Here is a 24,679-nt window from a genome sequence, read left to right on the forward strand (position 1 = left end):
CAACGCTTCGCCGCCATTATTGCTATGGCAACGATTCGGAGTAAACAATCAACAACGACGCAAGGTGAAAAATTGATTTGATTGAAAATTTGGTTTGCTTGAAGATGCAATAAAGAATTTCGTATTGTAATTGTCCAGATTCCGATGAAGGATGTTCATTTATCTCAGTAAAAAGGTAAGTGCAATGTAGTTCTCATGAAATTATCAGCAAGCAATAACGTCTAGTTTGGATTACTTTTGAGTACCGTTATTTCTCAATCGAACGGTGCATTTCGGGAAAAGTTTACTGAAATCGATTTATATTTTCTCCATAGATTGCCATTCCCAATAACACTCGGCTCAACTGTATAGCATGGAACAAGGAACAAGGTTACGTGGCCGTTGGAGGGGAAGATGGCCTCCTGAAGGTACTGAAACTGGAACAAGCCACGGTCACCACGGCCCAATCCGGAAAGTCTCTGCAACCCTCGAATTTGTCGATGAATCAAACTTTGGAAGGACATAAATCGTCCATTCATGTCGTAACGTGGAACGAATCGCAGCAGAAGTTGACCTCATCCGACAAGGATGGAGTCATCATGGTTTGGATGATGTACAAAGGTTCCTGGTACGAGGAGATGACCAACGATAGGAAAAAGTCCACGGTCAAGGGAATGGCATGGACCAGCGACGGTCAGAAGATTTGCATTGTATACGATGACGGGACTGTCATAGTTGGTACGTAGCCTGGTGGAGAGGGTTGAGTTGTACTGATGTTAGAGATTTGTTTTATCAGTATCCGATATGCTGTGGAGGGTGATGGAGGTCCTTCGTAGCTTAAAAGGGAAAGCACTTGCATAGCATGTATACCGGAGGAAGTGGTTACCTCCAATACATTTTGGAACTAAATCTGTCACATGTTATGCATATGCACAAATCGATTTTACAATCAAAGTAACTTTTACTATTTACAGGATCTGTTGATGGAAATCGAATATGGGGGAAGGATCTCAAAAATGTGTCTTTGACGGGCGTCCAGTGGAGTCCAGATGGTCGATTATTACTATTCAGTATCAAAACCGGGGAGCTTCATCTCTATGACAACCAAGGAATATTTGTAATGAAGTTGAACATACAATGCGTTTATATCACACCTTCGAAGAGCATCACCGTGGTGGGATTGTGCTGGTTCCATGATGCAGTGTCTCCAAACCGACCGGTTCTCGCAGTGTGTTATGAAAATGGCAAAATGCAGATCATGCGGAATGAAAACGACGATTCTCCTGTTATTGTCGACACCAATATGCAGGCCATTTCTTGCATGTGGAATCATGACGGAACAATAATGGCTGTTTGTGGGATGAAAACCAACCTCAATGATAAGGAAACCAACCAAGTACAGTTTTATACGCCATATGGAGTGGTATGTAGCCATGTCTTTATTTGCATGATCTTTAAAATATTCATATTTCTTAGCATTCTTTATAATGGTCATAATGGTCATTTGGCATAATAGTTGTGTAATCATTGTTTTCAGAGCTTATGTATAATATGTTCAATTATTTATAATTATTGTCGCTTGAACATTGCGAGAGAGATGCTGTATCCGCGATAAGTGTTTTTCGAAACTAGGGAATCAATGTTCTTGATTGGAGTTAAAGCGATACAACAACAACAAGCTTCGTCGAATATAAGAACAACGATATTCGGTGTGATGTGGAATGAGTACACTAGATCATTAGATATCGAGCAGTTAGTCTGGCGCAGAAATTCACGTTATGCGTGAACACACCGGCCACCATTTAGAAGGCGGGTTTTTAACTCTTTTTTTAAACTACGTATGATAATTCAATTTCGTTAACCTAACTGTAATCCTAGTTTAGATATCAAGACTAGTCATACTTAATCTTTGGTATTATCTTTCAAAAATTGTACTTCACAGTTTTTATTGATGTATGATGATTCGCGTGTCGTAAAGTGTCCTACTGTGATTTAAATCAGATGGTACTCAATGCTGACAAATGTTTTTTGATGTCATTCTCCAGCAAACGTTCTGTGATTAGCTACGACTACAAAATCGGTTCCACTAGTCTCCGGCGAGAATCTTCTGTCAGAGACCTCGGGGTGATGTTAGATTCTAAGCTAACGTTTAGAGAGCATATTGCGTACGTAACTTCTAAAGCCTCTCGCACCCTCGGCTTTATATTCCGAATTGCAAAGCATTTCGATGATGTCCACTGCCTCAAAGCACTCTATTGTTCTTTAGTCAGATCGATTTTAGAATATTGTTCCGCAGTGTGGGCTCCATATTACCAGAACAATATTGCTAGAATAGAATCCGTTCAACGCAAATTTATACGCTTCGCTTTGCGCCGCCTTCCATGGAGAGATCCTTCAAATTTACCCAGCTATGAAGACCGTTGCAAGCTTATAGATTTAGAGCTCTTAACAGTCTGTCGCAATACTTCTCGGGCGATATTCATTGCAGACCTCTTGCAATCGCGAATCGACTGTCCCCCACGGCTTTCCATGCTAAACATCAATGTTAGCCATAGGAATCTTCGCTCTCGTTCTCTCCTCTTTCTTCATGGTGCACGAACTAATTATGGTCACAACGAGCCATTTACTAGCATGTGCCGTATATTCAATAACTGCTCCATTGGATTCGATTTCCATTCATCTCGTAACACTCTCCGTACGAACTTTTCTCACCTTCTAAACGACAATCAGTAGTAGCTAGGCCTAGATGTAGTTTTAAGCCGAATTGTATCATTTGGATATTGTAATCTGTTGATGCATAGAAAAGATGAGGAGGTTTTGCGCCCGCTTGAGTGAGAGCTAATGAATTTCTAACTGTTCAACTCAAGCGGGCTTTTCCCTGCTCCCAATAAATAAATAAATAAATAAATATTGAGCTGCTCTCTAATCGGCGTGTTTACTACTGACCAGTGACCATACAATCGTCGTCGATAGCCACGTGCGTTTTCGGAACGGCTTGTACTGGTATTGGCTTAGTTGATGAAGATGCTTCTATCGTTAGATCACGTTTCTCCTCACGAAGCCATCGTCGTCAGCTGGTCATTCTCTGGAACAAAACATAGGCGGCTTTTTCAACAATATTTGATAACAAAAACGAACAGTGGGTAATGTCTATGACATAACCGCTAAGTGGACGTAGGACTTGACTTGACCATGCCTTTAAGATACATAATATGTCCAAATTTCTCACATCAACTATTTTGGATAAATAATCGGCATTGCATACCATTCCCTGGCAAAATCAAATCGACATAGAAATCAAATTTACCTCGAACAAGAATCATAAAAAAAAAAAAATTCAGGAAGTATGTGTCCGGTCACGAAATATTAGCCTCGACAGTGGCAACCTTCCCACTGAAGGACTGCCTGAAATAAACCACAAGTTGGCTCAGCAGGGGATGTAGACTGTATCTCAGCCCTTCCACTGGAGGGTCTTCTAATCCGTGCGATAGCGACTGAAGGAAAGTGGATGGCTAAGTGGAAAACGATCTTTTCAGATAACCGCGAATTTCTAGTGATGGTATAAAAAAGACTGAGTGCTCTGCGAGCGAATGCTCTTTTGTTTTATACCTTATTTTGAATCTTCTCTGCTTCCCAATTGGTAGGCCATAGAGATGGTCGGGTTTCACATTTTGTAAGCCCGAACCCGACCCGAACCCGATTTAGAAATTTCTTTCCAACCCGGACCCGACCCGAACCCGGAATGAAAAATCTTATCAAACCCGAACCCGACATTTTTTGCAGTCTTAAACCCGAGCTGGACCCGAACTAATTTTTTGGCGGAAAACTCAAACTAGATATTTTATATTTCTCTTTACACTCAATAGGTTATAGGCCCAAACAACGAACAAGCCTTCAAATTACCAGAAGCGAATAAAAAAAATATTCAATACTTTATTTATTAAACTCGTACCCGACCCAAACCCGACATTTAATCATCTCACAAACCCGTACCCGACCCGAACCCGACATTGTTCAAATTTTCCAAACCCGAACCCGACCCGAACCCGTCGGGATCGGGTTCGGGTCGGGTTTCGGGTTTGAAAACCCGAAACCCGACCATCTCTAGTGGGCCAATCAGCTAGTGTCTTGTATCCCGCTTCTTTGTCAGCCAAAGCGTCATCATCATCAACGCGTTCGAGAAGGGTTTCTTCTTTTCTACGCTTGTTGCTCGCTGCTGGCGTCTATTTCCTAACGGGACTTTTTGATAGATACAGGCCAATAAGCCGGGCAAGCGAGCTTAGGATTGCAGTTCAGGTGGGAAGTACGTGTTCTTTTCTGAGACAACATTGTTAGTAGTAGAAGGAAGGAAACACCCGGACATGGGATTTCGAGTGATAAGATTTAGAATTGGTAACATGGGACGATCATTCAGTCACGTTCGCTTTGTGTGCGGTCAGTAGCAAACAATGTTTATCTAGATATTTCTTGATCAATGCCAAAAAATCCAACATTTGATGAAAAATCGATTGATAGTTTATTAATGTTTTAGCTGAAATCGGTGTTTTCTTTATCCAAATAAGATTATGTGAGAGATTTGGACATCTTATGAATGTTTAAAGGCATGGTCAAGCGAAGTCCTTCGTGCCCTTCGCGGTCAAATCAGAAAAATTATCTACTGTTATTTATGAAAATCACGCATAAAATTTTATCTCTTGAATATTGGATTTGGCACCCAAGTACAATTTCTATCCCGAAGGGTATTGAAAGCATTGATATTGATCTCTATTATTGGTATCTGCTCTGCATTGCTGCTTTGCCGGGTCTGTAGGGTGGACTGCTGATGTGCTGGCTAGGTTTCGGATGATGATGGTCGCTTCGATGGTGACGAGCCGAAAAAGCGGCCGGTGCAGACTTCATTCCCTACTAAAAGTGCTGTTCCATCGATGATGCAGTTGCTTCGCTTGTCCCGGTCAGAATGAAAGGAAAAAATCGCCTTGCGCTATTTTATGGCTTCTCGGCAGACCCAGCGGCTGCTCATTCGCTGGTGTCTGCACCAATCAGAACGTGGTAATGGAATGATGCAAGAATTATGCGGTACCCATATTTATAGGTTCCCTTGAGCTCAATGTTTTTCATTGAAAACAGTTTCATGCCTATTGAAACAAGTTTTTCGGGTCTTATCAAGCATGGACATGGAAGGCATACTTGAAATCTGTCGATTGAGGGGCTTACCGCAGAAATTCGTCCACTGAGACGAACGCTATTAACGTTTAAAATCTTTCAACACAGCGTAACGCGGTCGATTTGAATATTTTGAAATGACACCCGGTATAGTAAAGAGAGACGTAAGTCCTACGTCAAAACAAAACTTGACTGAATTGGAGGCTACCGGCCTCCACGAGTCCTTTAAACGGGCGATGATCGTTGGCATCAAGCGTAGTTCCGCGTCGAAGGAGGAACCAGTCGTTATTGGCAGCGACATGACATGTCTCCGAGAAGTCTTGTATCCGAGTACAAGTTGACTTTGCTTTTCTCGATCTTAGCCCATAACAACAAATCTCTCCGACATATGTATAATGAATGCCATTGGATGCAGCATTGGATCGTTGATCAACGGATAGCTCGATGCTCGTCTAAGCAGCAGACGTCATCACCGCAGGCGAATATTAACTTTTTATATAACGGAACGGAATTTTTTATGTTACTTTGTCTTTCGACCCACCAGTGTTGCGCAGTTTTAAACACTGCGATCGATAGAAAAATGCTATTTTTTATTAGGTTCTTCAGTAGTGGAATCGCTTTCAGGCTGCTGAATGGTTAAGACGCAGATCTTCGTAATAGCGCGTCGAAACTCACCGTCTCGTGTACGGACCGTTACCAAACGAATGGACTCGTCGTCCCCTCGGAATACCTGCGACACTCGTCCTAGTCTCCACTTGAGGTTTGTGTCCTTCAATAGAACCATCGTGTCCACCTTGATATTGTCACACAGCTGTGTCCACCGGGTTCGAGTTTGCAATCCGGAAAAATAATCACTTTTACTGTTTCTAGATTCGACTGATATATTCTTGGGTCTGTTGATACCTATCTAGAAGGTTAATCAGTATTTCAGCCAGACATGGCTCAAGCACCACAAAGAGTTCATCTAGTCCTCGTTTAGCTCCTTTAAAGTTCAGTGCATTGTCGCACTCGTTTAGTTGTGGTTTGCCTCTTCGGCCAACGAAACGTCTCAGTGCAGCGATAAACGAATTAGTAGACAAATCTGCAACACATTCAACGTGAACAGTTTTTGTCACCATACAGACAAAAATCACGACATAACACTTAATTGGTGCTTCCTTTTCACTTGAACGGCAGTAGAAGGGACCACAGTGATCAACACCAGAACATGAGAAGGGCAGTGTTGGGGTGATACGTTCTGACGGAAATTCACCCAACAGCTGTTCCACAACTTCGGATTTGCAGCGGAAACATCTTATACACGAGTGGATGACTTTGTCGTGCTTGGTCACGAATTCGAAGTGGCCAGAATCGTTCACGAACAGGCGCCGCTATTAGTTGCGGACTAGCGTGAAGGTTATTGAGATAATAGAAGTTCAAAATAGACCCCTAACGCTGGGTAGATACCTTTACGTGGTGTGTTACGGGGTAAGATCTACCACGGTTACATTGCCAGCTACAGGCAAATCCTGACCCAACGAATACCTTCCTCATTATCCAACTCCATGGTACTTATGAGGGTGTCGCTAAGTCGGTGGCCTCTCGTTAAGTAAGTACCACATCAACACTTCCTTCCAGTAGTATTTCTCATGCTTTTGTTATTTTTGTTGAAGACTGGGATCAAGGACCACTCCCCTTCTTGATTTCTGATAGCATTCTAGATAAGGATCTCAAAAGTAAAACATGAGTATCACTAGTGTCCAATCTACGAATTACACCGTAACAATGCTAATGCTAGAAGTTCAAAATACTGTCAGTTAGCGGATGTTTGTCGGGCAGTATCATGGGATGTCGTTGATTGTACGGGACCGGCACGTTCTTCAGCCGGTCACCAACACGCAATATGCCATTTGTAAACCGCGGAGATAGCGTTTGCAGTCTTGAACTTCTTTTGACCTGTCCGTCGCAAATTACATCGGCGATATCTTGAGAAAACCGCTCCTCTTGAGCGATCTGAACAAGTTTTTTCGTGCTTCCAGCTAGTTTTTTGGTTGTTAAGCTCAGTGTTGTAAAATGTCATTTGCATTCTTTTTCATAATTTTCCCAGAACTTTTTTCAGTAGTTAGCTATCAACTATCAAGTATGGCGAACTCATAGCGCTTAAATGTGGCTACAACTTTTTCTAACAAGACATTATGCTGTAGATATGTAATCTGGGGCGTGGGAGGCAAAATGTAATTCAAATGACATTATGTCAAATGACACGTGGCATTTTGGAGAGATTTCACTCTCTAGCCTCAGATGTTATATTTAGAGTAATGTACCTTTGGACAAAAATATAGCACTACTCAAGCGTTATGCGTGCATCTAAAATTTTGAAGTAAATTTGGCTTTCGAAGAAAGTTATGAACAAATTAGTCAAATGACATGCAGATGACATTTTACAAGCCTGTTCAGCTATTAACCTCGGTTGTTAAGTTGTTGAGCGTATTGTATCGTTCATTACGGTTATGAGGGTTACAGTTAAACCGAAATCTAAGGATTACAGCTACTATCCTTGTTAATGTAGTGAACGACAAATAAAGCGAGAACATTTCCTTCGTTTGTCGCATTAGAGCTGATAACACCACGGTACGTTATTCTAGTTGCTCTGGTTGCTCTGGCACGCAAACGTATCCATTCTGCTCAGCTCTTGACGGCATTTTTTTCCGCCGCTAATAAAATGTTGTTCGAATTGTTTTATGAGGCTAATTCAAGTCGGTGAACCTCCTATCAAGACCAGTGTATGCTAAAAATGGCAGCAATAGAAGACGGCCGATAAATATGGCGCCAGATTTGGATTCTACTGGACAATACATGGATGATGTTGGCGAGTCCGATTCGATCGGCGGAGCACGGCACATGGAATGGACGAGCCATGATCCGATAAGCGAGGTACCGGAATAGACGACCAATGGACGTGGTGAATTCGCTCAGCGAAGTGCTGGACTTAACGGTCGAAAAACTTGGTCATGGTTTGACGGGTCGTAGAGATAGGTAAGTGAACAATTAGTTCCGACGAGAGGACGAGAGTACACACTAATTCAACGGCGACTCAAGTAAAACAAAAACGGTGATACATATTTATGTCCAAGCCCTTATTCAATTAATCCATCTTCTTCATTATATTCATTATTTTCATTCATTCATTATTCCTCTATACATTTCGTTTATTTTTCATATTCAAATTATACAGTGAACCCTCTCCTACTCATATTTTTTCATCTTTCATACTATATGAAGGTTTTTACTGTGATGATCGTTTCTTTTATGTACTTATTAACCCGATCATCCCTTTAATACCGTGCGGGACCGAAATCCGTACAGCACCGAAATCCGTCCACCTCTGGAAATATCAAAAAATTAAAGGGGGCTAAAGGTAATTATTGTAGAAATAATTTATCTTGTCCTGTTCAGATACTTGGCAGTAAGCTTTTAAGGCAAAGAAATGGAAAGAAGGCTTTGAAATTAAAACAACAAAATTCAAAAACAAATCACCAAACGCGGAGTATTTGCCGCCATTTTGTTTTCGGGTAGAGCATTATTGCACCAAAAGTAACTGTGTTTCTTTGCTAATTGCAAATCATCACATAAGATAAGCGGAATACAAATCGAAGGGATCGCTTCTCAAGGTGCGTATCGAACTATTTACAGTGGTAGTTTAGTCAATCAGACTGTTTCAATTTAAATATTTAATGAAGTAATAGCTGTACGGATTTTGATCCTTTGATTCGAAATCCGTCCGCGGTGGACGGATTTCGAGTTAGGAGTAGTTGATTTTATTCATTATTTTATTATGTTTTTCGTAGTTTTCAATGAGTAAATGTGAAACACTCCAAAAGTAGAAGCCTCCATGCTCCTATGTCAATGGAAAACGTTTTATTTACATTCGATTCCTATTTTCTAATGGCTTTTTCATATACTAAGGTGCTTAAGTGTACGGATTTCGATGCCCCACGGTAGAGTATTAATCCTATGAGCTGTGCCGTATGATTTAAAGTATTTTGATGTGATACGTTATATCTAGGAACTTTTGTCAAATAGGCGTAACTGTGTTTGACCTTGAAATTTGAAATGGCTAATACTCTCTCAATTCAGCATATTTCGTTCAGCTAACGGTACTAACAGATAGATCGGAATCTATTCTTCCTGTTAGGCACATAAGTTCACCAAAAGAGTTTAATTAATGAGCACAGTTGCCGTTCCAAAAATCAAGCTCAGAATCATGTACGCCCATTTGAAAAAAGTTCCTAGATATACTTTATTCCCACTAAAAATTATAAAGGGGGACTGTTTGGGCGGTGCCCCTATTTCCGTCCCCTGCGTCTGTTACTCAGGCGCATTGTTGCCGAATTGATTGGTTCTAAATAGGGGAGGACAGTAGAACCATGGGGCAAAATGGCCTGCGATTGCGATTTGCGATTCTTTCACCTTATTCGTAAGATTGTCGTTGAATCGATGTCATAGTTCATTATATTTACATATTTTTATATTATTATATGTTTTACATTATTATATATTCATATTTCCATATTTTATGTTTCGATATTGTCATAATAATATAATTTCATCTTTTTCTGCTTTTCACCTAAGTGTTCTATTGGCGTTTTCTAGGTTATTGATTGAAAGCTTTTCTATGCCCGTCAATTACATGAGTATGTATTTTGTGCGGTGATTGAAGTGCCTAAGGACCCGAAAATGTTTCCCAACCTGAGCATCCTGCACCTAACTGGGACCCATATATTTTTATATTTTCACATTTTATTATTCTTATATTTTAGTATTATAATGTTTTCATATATAAATAATGCCTTTTACAAAATGTGTACATTCGGAACCGTTGTCGAAACTGTGATTCGATTGGGTATACTTAGATAAATAAGCTTGAAACCACTGTTAAGCTCCATCGTAGGCACCTCTATAGATATTTGTTTTTTCTCCTAGGTCGGCTGCTGATACAATAATTTGTCTCTGGAAACAACTTTTGATTTTGAAAAACTGTTCTTGTGTTTGTTCTTTTATTTTTTTGTTTTAGATTATTTTAGCAATGCACCATGAAAACGTAATATATTTTATATAAGTTACTTTACTATCTATACTATACATACACTATCAATATTTATCGCCATTATTTAAAAAAAATCAGCGGTGGAAAATAAGGCGCTAAGCTGAAATAGCACCAGAGAAGAACCGTTATAACGACCTAATGGCGATACTCGAAGAGGATAAAAAGTAATCAGACGATTCACATGAAACCGTGCATAAGATCGTACTTGATTATTCAATTTTTTATACCTACTTACATGAAAATACGTAACCATGACACGAATATTTACTATATCAATTGCATACATCATATTCATCGGTTTTTTATTTAGAATACTAGCAGACCCGACGAACTTCATTTCGTCTAAAATTGATTTATTCTCTTATTGAATCTCAAATTATGCAGAAATTTCTGTTTCATTTGTATGGGAGCCCCCTTCTAGAAGGGGAGGGGTTTCGAACCATCACATAAACATATCTTCCCTTCAAAAACCTCCACATGAACGATTTGGTTCCATTTGCTTCATTAATTCTCGAGATATGAAGAAATTTTTGTTTCGTTTGTATGGGAGCCCCCCTTTCCAAAGGGGGGAGTCTCAAACCATGTTAAGAACCTTCCCCGGCCCCAAAAACCCCTACATACAAATATTCACGTCGATCGGTTTAGTAGTTTCGGAGTATATAAGGTTCAGACAGACCTAAATTCATTTTTATGAATATAGATTTTACAAAAGGTACTTATTTCCAGAACCGGATTACGGAAATGTTTGAGGAAGGTGACAAATTGGTGAATGCAATTGTGATTCAACACAAGCTGTCGATGCACATTCCTAACGGTTTTGTTATTGCAACCTTGCAGATAGGATGAATCAGTTAATTAAGTAATTTGTCCTCTAGATTGGCTTTTCTTGATGATCACCAATGCTTTTTTTAAGCTCTTGGTTTTTTTTTCCAAATTTCGATCACCTATGCCGACCGGTATACCTAACCATCTCTCCTACTGAATTTTGCTTCCTGCAGCAATCCTCAACTTTTCTTGTGCTATTTATAATGTTTCTACTCGCCCCAATTATTCCTGAATGGCTCAATGTATCTGAAAAACTTCACCTGCGTCACTTTATAGGCCTAGAGATCTGTAGTGTTATATTTATTATACTTAACAAATTTACTAAATTTTTCCCATATGATTGATATATTATTTTGAGATTTGATAATATAAAACCATCATTTATTTGATTTAATCATTTATATTTTCAGGAATATTATCATCAGAAATTAATTCAAAGCTATTCAGTACATTATATTCTAAATATTTATTACTATTATTTTATACTCATCACATAGCTTCACATCATTACATTGCTTCTTATCATGAATATATTTCATTTTGTTATTCATTACATATGCTATATTTTATATATTTTATATATCATTTTTTTCAATGAATTAAAGACTGCTTATGCCGTCAGAGATATTTTTCTCCGATACAGGCTCGAGGTCCAGTGGTTCTTCAACCGAAACACCACCGTATTAGGTTGTTCTTACAGGAAGTATTAATTATAGCCTAAATTAACAATGAAATTGTTGTTTCAGCCCTTCCTCTTGGAGCACGGTAGCCTTATAGGATTCTCTACCATATAACTATTTCATATATTCTCTTCACATGCTTGAATTTTCCTTACAATATTGCTGATTTGACTGTAAATATATATGATTGGGTTGGGAGGGTGCATCAGGGCATCAATGAAGTTACAACTGGACAATGAAGTGGTAGCCAATCGGAGTCAAGGAAGGAAAGTATTAGTCGTTCACGTCTATTACTTTTATCTCCAACAGTTGTTAACCAGTTGACGCGCCCTTCTTCAAACAAACCATCCCGTGGAAAGCTTGACAAGTATTGCAAAATTCATTATTATTTTTGTTGGATCATTCTGCTGGAAGGAGATTCTCATTTTCCCGTGGGTTTCGTGTAAGTGTCTCTGCTTACAGGTCCACCGCCCCCATTTTTGGCCCTTCATACTGCAATATGTTGTATTCAAAATTATATTAAAACTTGGCCTTACTGTCAAGTGGAACCGCATGCAGAGCAAGACTCTAGCCAGGATGGTGGTTAACTACATACATACATACATACATACATACAAGAGTAGTGAGTGATGGCCAAAATCGAGATGATTGTCGAAGCCAATCTGGACCGTTCCACCATATGGGGCGAAAACGATCAACTCATTCGGGGGCATTCCACGGGATATGACATCCGCTGCTGGATTGGAAGAAAGGAAGTATCAGAAAACCCATTGTACAGAAACTGCAAAGGGAGTAGATACCAGCCAACGTGGAATATTTATTGTTGCAATGTCCTGAAGCTTGTCACGAAATTCCATCCAGGTACGTTAAGCACACTCATCTTGCATTAACAGTTTTGATTGCACTATAATTGGACCAACAAGTCAAAGAGGCCCAGAGAACCGTGCGGTATCCAAAAGTACGATTCGTTTCGAAACAGAATTCATCAGTGCTAGTGTTCCAAAGTAGACCCAAAAGAAAACAAAAATGCTCATCATTGATATTGATGTAATTCTTCTACGTGTTAAATTGAATTTCCCACGATTCAGTATTTCCCTAATAACATTTCTTGTGATCATCAAATCGTTTCGCAACAAAGACGGCCTGTTTCCTTGTAAAACTTCTCATGTTGCCGATGTACTCATATGTTTTTAGAGCTTGAAGGGAAGCGTTGGGGAACGGTTTTCCATGAAAGTTACTATTTTCATAGCACTTTAGCTAATTAGCTAAAAAATTAGGTGGGCTAATAAAAAGGCAAATGCAATCGTTTAAGCATGGGGGAGCAAAAAAGTCAAAATTTGAATCACTCTAATGTCCACTCCCGAAGTTGTAGTCCAGCAGAACTCGTCAACTGCTACGAAACGAGCCAGCCTTGGGCTGAAAGTCTCCTTGTGGTGTGGGAGATAATAGGTTGGTTGGCGTGGATCTGGATTATCTATCAGCTGTATATGTTTCAACTGGTCATACTCGTTGATAAATGCTGTGTATGCTTGTTTTAGCTGAGGGTTTGCATTGAGTCGGCGTTCCAAGGAAAGGAACCTACGAGTGGCATTGACCTTCGCTCTACCAACTCTTGCGAATTCTGATTCTCATTTGGTAGAGTAACGATGAACCTCCCGGTAGAATCTTGAACTATGTTTCGAGGCAAAATGCGGCTTCTTCTAACGATAACGCACGCAAAAAAAAGCGTTCCTGAATTCGTGAACGAGCAAAAATACACCATGATTTAATTCATGGATTCGGGAACATCAGTCACGTTTTCCAGAACGTTCCAGAAAACGTGACTGTATTCCCGAATCCGTGACTGTTGTTCACGAAAAAATACACCGTGAACTCGTTAGTTCACGAATTCATGAACGCTTTTTTTTGCGTGCGTGCTGCTCGAGTGCGATTTGTTCTTCGATGTTAGAAGGGAAGTAAGCGATGTTGCGCATCCTAACGCTGTGTTCTGCAAGCTGGGCTGATTGGGTCCGACTTTGATTTGTCCTTCTCGTAACAAATCGAAGAAGTTCTCAGAGTCGAAAATTAAGTCGATTGAACCTAGTTTTCCGAATGATGGATCTACTAGTACGATGTGCGTTGGAAGTTGAAGACTGGAACCATCCATTACTTGATTTGGTGATTCCATCGTGATTTTTGGAAGAACATGGAATCACCAACTATTCTCAGAAACGGTTTAATGATACTGGATGCGGGCAACGACCGATTATTTTGAAAACGTTGAAGAAAGTCCGACTCCGCTGATTGGTAGAAAGTTTTTGATTTGTTTGAACTCAAACTTCTGATGGACCAGTTGCTCCGTCACCAAATTAAGTTGAGAGCCGGCCCACAACGATTGACCAGTAGGATCAAAAATCTTCACCAGGGCAGTTTATGTAACGCGATGAAGTTGCTCGATGGTCGATAGTAAGACGTGTTGAGTTGGAAGGGCAAAGCTAGTTGGGGCTTGGGTTTCATTTAACGAAGTGAAGCCTTTATTTGCATGAGAGGACTGCGGGTGGTTTATGAGAGCGGAAGGCGAAGAGAATGACCGCAAACCATACAACGTTAACTTTGATGATTGGGTGTGCGCTTGCTGGCTGGATGATGGGATGATGTTTTTTGTTGTACGCACTTGTAAAGAGAAAGATGAATAAGCTTGTCGGGACCGAGCGAATATCCTTAGGACATCCGTCGAATATCTGAATTATCATGGGATGTGTACTCACAACTATGCTCTGACAGAACGAGTAGCTCTAGTGAAACATAGAAAATGTACCCAATATTCGAATTAGTATCGTCTCGTTCTTTGTTTTGTTCTGTCAATCGAGTTCATATTCGTGTACTAATGGGCGCCTACTATTCGAACGCCGATTGCTTCGATTTAGAAATTCAAATCTCATTCAAATAATTCATGCTTTCATTTCGTATCTCCGATTATTATTTTAACACAATCCGCTACTACTACAAAGCTAACTTGGAGGAGAGATTGCGAGATGTTGGAGTTGAACGAGAAGAGTCAGAAGGTCGAGCCTTCGAGTTTGCCAACGATTGCAGAATTATGGGCCAAACACAATTGATACGTTTGCGTGCGTTTTGACAGTTTTCCCATGAGAAAACTGTCAAAACGCACGCAAACGTATCAATTGTGTTTGGCCCATTAGACTGTGGCTTCTCAGGAAATCAATCAGCTCTTCGTACGTAGGAACATTGGTAGATCTTCGATGCGTCTCCCAATGACGCATGGTGACTGGGTCGAGTCTTGAACTGAGCATGAACACAAGAAAGGGTTTTCCTGTCCTCCGGATATTCTCCAAACTTCTACAACATTCGAAGATTTCGTTCGTATTCGTCGATGAGTTTGTTGAGGGATTCATGACACTCATTCTTAATCGACTCAACACCAAAAAGCGCTTTAACGTACGACTTAACAATGAGGTATTGGTTCTCGTACCTCTTTACTAATAATTCTCACGCTACAGAATAGTTTGCGAATGTAACATCAATCACTTCGACCACACGGTTGGCTTCCTTCGAAAGTGTCGAGACTATGTACGAAATTTTTTCTACTTCTTTCCGGAAGTTTGACACGAGACTGTACATTGGCTATCGGTTGCAAAACTGGTTGTCCTGTAACAAGATTTTAATACACTCAGTTTTTGCAATTTGGATTTGAGAAAATCTTTGATTTTTTAATATGTGAGCTGGACTTCAGCACGTGTTGCACTAATCATTAGATCCAATAATTCAATTGAATCCTTTTCCAATTTCAGTGATAGAACTTATGGAAACCATTGGATAATTTGACTCTTTTAAACTCGCGATAGATGTCCTCCGAATAATCTTGCCACCCTGCGAGCATGGGAATATCAGAATCCTCATTGCACTTCCTAATATTCTGGTCAAGATTGTTAAGAGAATCAACACAAAATCGCTCCTGTTTAAGTCGTTTTAGTTCGGAAGCCATCTATTCCGCCTAACAGCACCAGAACAATCGAAATTAATTACGTTTCACACACATGCCTTACAAATTGGCAATAAGTGCCCAAAATTTCCAAAAAAAATGCTCACTTCCGAAACCACTCGCACGCAATATTGCAAACAAAAATCATGAATCGAGGTTAATAGCCTGTATGCCGGATATTAAGCCACCTGGAGTGGAAATTAATTACTATGTCTGAAACTCGATTATGCATTTACACAACATGTGATAGATTTAGTTCGGAAAAGGTATTGGAGGGTAACCGCTCCCTTCGGTGGTGTTTGATCCCACGAAACCAGTACGCTAGACAGGTGCTTTCCCTACTAAGCTTAGCATATTTCACCGTGAATCGCAAACACTGTTCCCGACAGTCCTTCGTCCGGTTCGAAGGACCAGTTTCTTTATGTAACCTCGATGAGGGTTTTTCGACTAGGAAACTAAGGAAACTAGGAAATCAATGTTCTTGATTGGAGTTTGAGACGATATAACTTTCTTGCTCCGTCGAATATACGAAGAATGAAATTCGGTGTGATGTGTTGTATTCTACGACTGGTAGACTACTGAGTGAACTATCCTACGGCTTTACCATATAAAACGGGGAGATGAGTAGAGAGAGTATTATCTAGCTCGTACCTATAGATCGAACAATTTTCGACAGATCATCGGTGGATGCAGCGACGGGTTATCAAATATAAATTATGGAATGAGTACAGTAGAAAATTAGATATCGAGCAGTTAAGCTGGCGAAGAAGGTGACGTTATGCGTGAACAGATCCTCTGGATTGTTTTGCTTTGAATTAAAGATTGTATCAAATCACTGCTCGAAGGAACATTGCTAGACTTCATGAAATTTTTATTATCTGCCTTTACCACTTAACTTCTTCTTACCTCTGGGTAAGTAGCAAGATCGTCGTTGACTTAGACAAACTACAAAAAACGGAAACTCGAATAGCAAAATTGTAAGTTCTCGATAGCAAAAACTATTTCATTAGTTATTTCTGCAGCAGATATAAACATCTCTTTGAAAGCACACTTTGTCGAATTGTTGAATTTTTCCGGCGTAAGAAAAAGGAAGACACGATTCCTTTTTTCAAATAATGCATTCGTCCGGTATAACATAAAGAAGAATATGTATGATTATTATTCTCAATGTATGCATTTATTCAGTTCCAGGAAAAGGAAGATATAATTCCTTCATTCAAAGGATGAGTTTGCCCGTCAAAAGGCAAAAGAATGCATAATTCCTACTTTCAATTCAGGCGTTCGTTTAGTTAAAGGCAATGTAAAATATAATCCCTTCTTTCAAAAGATGCATCTTCACGACGGACGGCTAGCGAAGATATGATTCCTACTTTCAAACGATGCATTTGCCCGACAGATGGCAAAAGACGATATGGCTCCATCTTCTAATTCAGGAATTTGTTCGGTTTAAGGCTAGGGGAGATATCTCTTCTTTCAAATGATGGTGAAAGGTCCAGCAGAAGGCAAAAGTTCCTTCTTTCAATTCAAGCATTTGCTCGGTTAGAAGCAAGGGAAGATGAGATTCCTTCATTCATAGTATGCATTTGGCAAGCAGTGGCAAAAGATAATATGGTTTCTCTTGCAATTCAAGCATTTGCTCGGTACAATGCAAGGGTAGATATGATGCCTTGTTTTAGAAATGTAGCTTCCTAGCAAACGGCTATAGAAGATATGATTTCTTCATTCAAAGAAAGCATTTGCCCGGCAGAAGGTAAGAGAGGATATGGGTCCTTCCTCAAATTCATGTATTTGCTTGGCTCAAGTCAAGTGAAGATATGATTTGATATTTTTTTGCAAAGGATGCATTTGCCCGGTAGAAAGCAAGAGACGATATGGTTTCTTCTTTCAATTTAGGCATTTGTTCGGTTTAAGGAAAGGGAAGTTATGATCCCTTCTTTCGAAGGATGCATTTTCCCAGCAGGACCCAGAGAGGCTATGACTCTTTCTTTTAATTCAAGCATTTGATCCGTTCACTGCAAGGTAAAATGGCAAGGTTTGAGGCAAGCGAAAATAAAATCCATTCTTCTTAATAAATTCTTTTCAAAAATCGTGCATTTCTCCTCTTTACTTTAAAGCATGGATCATTCCTGTCTAGCAAAATAACGTATGGCCTGATAGAAGGTCTGGAGTCCAATAAGACTATATACCAAAAGACTCAGCTTGACAAAGAGAAGTGATGTCTGTATGTAATAGCGTTTTAAGAAAGCGCGAAAATACGATTTCTTTAAAAAAAAAAACGTTTCATGACGCATGAGAGAATACGAATTCCTTTCCTAATCAAAGGGAGAAATGGGTAAGTTTTCATGTAAATGAAAAACAAAACTAGCCATCGGGTGTCCTACGAAAGGCGGAAACACGGAAGGCGGAAGGCACATAAGGCGGAATACGAAAGGCAGAATGAACGATAGGCGGAACGATACAAAAGGCAGAAACACGAAAGGCGGAATCACAAAAGGCATAATCACGAAAGGCAGAATTGCATTAGGCTGTTTTAACTTATGCGGACATTCAAAACCAACAGATCAAATGGCGTGATTCTCCTTTCGCTATAAAAAGATATACTTTGGCCGTTGATCGGCCAGATGCATGTTTTCTTGTTGTTTAGTGGGGAGACCTTTCGTAGCTCAGCGATAAGACATTTATACAAAACATACCATGCTGAAGGTGACTGAAATCGAATTTCTATACGATCTGTTTTTGGGTTGCAAATTTTCTCGCCTTTCCGAAGCATGGAAATCGTACACTTAATAACTCTGGATGTGCTTAATAGATACTAAGCTAAGAGGCTGTTAGTGTTCCAGTTGTGAAATAAGATTTCACATAGAATAGAAAGGGGCTACCCCGTTTGGCATAAAGTCATTTGATATTAAGCCGTTTGTCATAATGGTCGTTTGGCATAACTCAGTAAAAATGATCTTATTTTCAAAAATCATATTCTTTACGCTATTTAAACCTGGACTCCAACATAGACTTCTTGATATTTATAATGAAAAAGGCAAAATCAGAAGGCACCAAGGTAGAAGAAGGCACCATCAACTCTTTTGCATTATCCACAGTAATCGCATATATTAAAAGAAAGAATGATCTCCTCCCTTTTTGCATTGCACCGAGCAAATAAATGCGTGTTTTAAAAGAAAGCAGCACCAATTCTTTTCAATTATCCCTTGCAATCGCTTACTATAAAAGGATGCATCATCAACTCTGAAGAAGGCAAGATGCATGCTTTCAAAGAAGGCACCATCAACTCTTTTGCATTAACCTGGACAAACGCGTAATTTAAAAGAAGGAATAATCTCCTCTTTTGCATTGCTCCGTACTTTAAAAGAAGGCATCATCAACTCTTTTGCATTATTCGCATCACACCGATCAAAGGCGTGCTTTAAAAGAAAGGCCACATCACGCGTTTCATCTTATCTCGAGCGACCGTTTGATTTAAAAAAGTGATACGAACGAAAATTCAATAAAATAGAATTACTTTTACCTTCACTTTTTGGGGAATAATACGTTCTGTGGAAAGGTCTGCTTGGAATTAGTAAATATATTCTGGGAAAAAGATTCAAATGGAATACGTTTCTCGACAGACAGTTTTCTGGGAAATTGAAAAGAACCTAAATCGTTGATAAGAATATCAATTATTAACGTGTAGCCATCTAAACTGAAAGAACAGCCTATATGCAGATGAGGGAAAAAATCATATTGTTATTATAATTTATATAAATGCCAATAATAACTATTCTAAAGGAATTGTAATTTTTCTGAGTATATATTATTTTTAATCAATTTTGCCAAATGACCAGGGTTTCGACTTTTCGTTTCAATGAGACCAAAGCAAGCGTTTTTCGGGCCAAGGGAAAATCTTGTTTCGTTGTTTATGTTGATGATCATCTTTCACCCATTAATCTTTTCTCTAGAATTAGTATTGGAAGATGAACGAAAATCTTGCCTATTAGATGAAAATCATTTTTCGTTTCATTACTTTCACCTCTCACTTACTTTTCGCGAGAATTATCGCAGAACAATTACAAAATTGTATGGCCGCGCCGGGATTCGAACCCAGAATAGTAACAATAATAGCTGTGGGGATGCGCTTACTTTAGCCACACCACCACGCTATCTGTATGAAAGCGTTAAGTTATTTGTTACACATAAGCTACTACCATTTGCATTGATGATGCCACGAAAAGACTCGAATATGAAAGAAAAAGAGCAAACCGACGTTTAGCGGCAATCGAAGTGAGCGAAAAATTGTTATCACTCTCCAGGCTGTTTTTCTTTCCCGAAAAGCGATTTCTCCCCGAAAACTTTCGTGAGGGAAAATCATGTGCTCCTGAGATTGAGTGAGCATTATGAACCCTGCAAATGACCATTATGCCAAACAACTATTAGGCCAAATTATTTTATGTACCGCCGATAGAAATTAGATAAATATACGAAGAAGCGTGCTTTTAAAGAAGGAATCATATCCTCCTTCAATTTAGACCGGGCAGATGCGAGCCTTCAAAGAATAAAATATATCCTCCTTTACCTCTAGCAGGCGCCTGTGTAAAACTAAGAAATGATAGAATTCTGCCTTTTGAAATTCCGCCTTTTGTAATTACGCCTTATGATATATTCCGCCTTTTGTTACATGTATAAGAAAGTCTGCCTTTCGAGATTCTGCCTTTTGTGATTCCGCCTTCCGTTTTTCCGCCTTTTGTTAGAATCACCATGACGCATGAGAGAATACGAATTCCTTTTCTAATCAAAGGGAGAAATGGGTAAGTTTTCATGTAAATGAAAAACAAAACTAGCCATCAAAGCCAAATTAATTTAAGCTGATTTATCTTGCTGGTAGGGGTTGTAACATTTGAAATTTTCCCGTTTTTACAGGAAACTTCTTCTTATATTTACCACGCCGTACAATCCTGTTTCCAATTATCATGTATTATGGTAACAACAACGTAACTGAATGGCTCAACAAATCTGACTTATTTATCACACAGCTATAATAACAATTGTGCCAAATGACCTTATGCCAAATGACCATCATGCCAAACGGCTAATATGCCAAACGACTTTAGGCAAAACGACATTATCCCAAACGGTATTATGCCAAACGGGGTACAATCATGCCATAAAATACCAAAAATAATGCCAACATTTTCCAAAATACTTTAGGCATAAAGCATGTTATGAGCATGTAGGTATTTTAATGAATAATAATTTGTTATGCGTTTGGTATTGTAACAACAAAGTATGTTATAGCTAAAGTATTTTGCAAAATAATTGTTGGTTTTTTTCTTGTAGTATTTTACCTCACGTGCACACCAAGTTCACAACAGAGTAGTGTACCAATAGCAGAATTAGATATTATTGAAAAATTTTCTACTGTTCGGGATTTTTTTCGAATATTTCTTAGGGTCTTAAAGGCAGTCCTTGCCTTCTTGATTCGTGCACTTAGGACGATCTGCCTAGCTACTGTAGAGCGGGAAGGAGTCGCCGGTTTTGATTACGAATTATTTGAAATCTACATAAACTGATTGTTTTTTTTCTTGCAGCATATCAGATCGTTGAAAATACCCGGAAAAGAAATTACCTCTCTTTCATGGGAGGGCAAATCCCTACGAATCGCTTTGTCCGTGGACTCGTTTATATACTTTGCCAACATTCGTCCAGATTACACGTGGTGCTATTTCAACCGAACCGTTTGCTATTTGGAGGCTACGAACACGGAAGATTCTTCGTTGATTTCGTTCTGGGACACCAATTCGAATCAGTGCTACTCGAAACAAGTGGACCCTATCATTGCAATGACGGCAACCACTGATCATTGTGTGCTTGCTGTGGAGACCAAAATCAATGCAAAAGAGTTCAGCTTTATGAATGATAGTAAGAGCAAAGATTATATGTACCAACTTTTGGTATGTAACTCCATAAGTACCACGGTGGATTGTAAGTTCTTATGATCTTGTGAATTGAATTCGTACAATGATAAAAATTAATCCTTTCAGCCAAGTACATCGATATTCGACCAAATTTCATAGCAATGAACTCGACTCACGTGATCGCTGCATCTAAAGATCAATTTCTTCTTTGGCATTATCACACTCCAAAGGTAAGGTATAATTGCATGCATTTATTATCTGTTCATCGAACATTTCCAACCTACAATTTTCAGGGAGCCTCAACATTACATGCGAATGTTAAACTAAAGAAAGACAAAAAATACCACATCGATGATACTCCTGCCCTGGAAGTGCTCAACGATCTTGACTCGAGCAAAACCTACGACATTCCAATCCGCAGTGATCCCAGCCAGGATCCGATTTGCTGCATAGCCGCGTCCGAAAGCCTACTTCTGGTTGGTCGGGAGTCCGGATTGTTACATGAGTACACTCTACCGCATCTGGTGTTACGAAATCGTCACTACTTGCAAACCCGTAGCTACAAAATGGCCATCAACTGTAACTCGACCCGTGCTGCCCTAATCGATTGTAATGGAATTTTAACGACCGTGATACTGCGCGAAGATATCGATGAAAGTCAGGCGGTGGAGGGTCGTATCGAGCGCAAAGACGTTTGGGCCATCTGCTGGGCACGAGATAACCCACAGCTCCTGGCCATTATGGAGAAAACGCGAATGTACATCCTGCGAGGAGCGGATCCGGAAGAACCGATTACTTGCTCTGGGTATATATGTAACTTCGAAGATCTGGAAATAACTGGAGTGCTTCTGGATGAAATTATTAAGGGAAATGCCATTCCAAATGTTAAGGAACACATACTTCAGCTGCGCGTGAAATCTTTAAGAGATACTGAAGATCTACTGGCCCACGTGGGAATATCGGAGGCCAAGCAGTTTATCGAAGACAACACTCATCCACGGCTGTGGCGATTGTTGGCTGAAGCTTCTCTGAAGAAACTGGATTTGGAAACAGCTGAATCCGCTTTTGTTCGCTGCAGTAACTATCCTGGTATTCAGTTGATCAAAAAGTTGAAAAACATTCAAGTGGAAGCACTCCAGAAAGCGGAAATATGTGCCTTCTTCGGAGAGTTCGATGAAGCTGAGAAACTTTACATCGATACGGACCGACGTGATTTAGCCATAACTTTGAGACAAACACTTTGTGACTGGTTCAGAACTGTGCAGCTATACCGAATGGGCCCAGGAATTTCCGATCAACAAATGGAGCACGCTTGGAAAGAGATTGGACATCACTTCATGAATATGAGAGCTTGGGAAAGTGCTAAGGAATACTACGAGAAAGCCCACCACATCGAAGGCCTCATGGATACCCTCTATCATCTGGAACAGTACGACGAATTGGTGAGCTGTATGCACAAACTACCGGAGAAGAGTCCACAATTGGCAAAGCTGGGACAAATGTTAGCCACGGTGGGAATGTGTGAACAGTCGGTAGCCGCCTATCTCAAGCTGGGAGATGTGAAGTCCGCTGTCTCGACCTGTATAGGTCTTCGTCAATGGGGATTGGCTGTCGAGCTTGCCCAGAAGTACAAAATGCCGCAAATCAGTACCCTGCTCAGCAAACATGCTGCGCATCTGCTGCAGGAAGGTAAACTTCCGGAGGCCATTGAGCTGCAGAAAAAGGCTGGCCGTTTCTTGGATGCAGCCCGATTGCTAGTGAAAATGGCCGAAAGTGAAGTGGAGAAGAAGTCAGATTTCGTCAGAATAAAACAGTTGTATGTTTTGTCTGGATTACTTGCTGAAGAACACATAGAGAAGCAGATTTCGTTAACCGGTGGAAATAGGGCATCAGTGCTATCCCAGATGAATCCGGAAGACTCTGTTTTGATTGAAAACATTTGGCACCACGCCGAAGCTTATCACTACATGCTGTTGGCTCAACGGCAGCTGCGGTCAGGATTGCTACACAGTTCTGTTATTACGACGTTGCGTCTTCGGGAATACGAAGATGTTCTAGATGTGGAAGCATTGTATTCGTTACTAGCATTGGCCAGCTGCGCTGATCGATCATTTGGTAAATCAGATTCATAAAATTTAAACCGCTAGTATTCAAGAGTTTATAACTTTCAGGTACCTGTTCGAAAGCATTCATCAAACTTGAGGGACTGGAAAACATCCCGGAAGTACGGCGACAGCAATTTGAAGAATTGGCTATCAATATCTTCTCTCGTTACGACCCCAAGGATGGCAAATCCAAAAATGTGACCTGCTTCACATGCGAAACTCCAGTGGCCGATAGCAGTACGCTTTGTCCCAACTGTGGCAGTCATTTCCCACCCTGTACGGCTTCGGGACAACCCTTGACAAATCCTACCGGTGCCTGGCAATGCTCAACGTGTTATCATGTGGCAAATCCGCTTGAAATTTCAATCCGGAAAACTTGCCCGCTCTGCCATGCGATGGTTGTGACAAAAGGAATTGTAGAAGTTTAGAGAGTACAAAAATATGATATGTTGGAGTGTGTAGGAGGAAATTGATGCAAATCACAAAATAAAAGCTCGAAATTTGACACGCAAATATCGTCATCAAAAGTTCATTTTAAGTAGAATTCCAGGGAATAAACTACAAAACCATGGTTAGGCTTCTTCTGCATTGTTTTATTGAATCTTCTCTCCACGACTTTTCATCTGCTTCTTCAAATATGGCTCGTTCTCCAACAACTTATTCTTAAATGTTTTTCGAAGTCTGGCCTTCGTGACGGCCCACAACCTCTCAATCGGGCAAAGAGTTCGATGGATTGATGTCCTTTGGAACCAAATCAATATTGTTGTCTCTGTACCAGCCTAAGGCCACGGGTAGGGTAGAAGTTTTTTTTTGGGGCCACTCACCCAGTTTAAGAATTGTTGATTGTCCTTGATAGTTCCAATCGTGAAGTAGACTTAGCTCATGTTTTCGCACTCACTGATCGTGTAAATCCAGATAGCAGCAGCGAAATAGAGTGACAAATAGGGAGAAGGGCT

At 40.0% G+C, this 24,679-nt stretch overlaps 1 protein-coding gene across 1 annotated transcript; it reads left to right on the top strand.

The window, feature by feature from the left end:
- Window positions 1-24,236, top strand: LOC134220854 (WD repeat-containing protein 35). The gene is made up of 7 exons (XM_062700009.1): window positions 1-175; window positions 315-717; window positions 954-1,402; window positions 21,292-21,685; window positions 21,745-21,848; window positions 21,912-23,733; window positions 23,790-24,236. The coding sequence occupies exons 1-7, from the start codon at window positions 152-154 to the stop codon at window positions 24,149-24,151; spliced, it is 3,558 nt and encodes a 1,185-aa protein (XP_062555993.1). The 5' UTR covers window positions 1-151; the 3' UTR covers window positions 24,152-24,236.
- Window positions 24,237-24,679: the final 443 nt, after the last annotated feature.

This window comes from Armigeres subalbatus, chromosome 3 (assembly GCF_024139115.2).
Source record: "Armigeres subalbatus isolate Guangzhou_Male chromosome 3, GZ_Asu_2, whole genome shotgun sequence".
Lineage (NCBI taxonomy): Eukaryota > Metazoa > Arthropoda > Insecta > Diptera > Culicidae > Armigeres > Armigeres subalbatus.

Coding starts and splice junctions, on each gene's coding strand:
- LOC134220854 (XM_062700009.1), top strand. CDS start 152: ATGTTCATTTATCTCAGTAAAAAG. Junction 176..314: donor TCATTTATCTCAGTAAAAAG/GTAAGTGCAATG, acceptor TTTTCTCCATAG/ATTGCCATTCCCAATAACAC. Junction 718..953: donor TGACGGGACTGTCATAGTTG/GTACGTAGCCTG, acceptor TACTATTTACAG/GATCTGTTGATGGAAATCGA.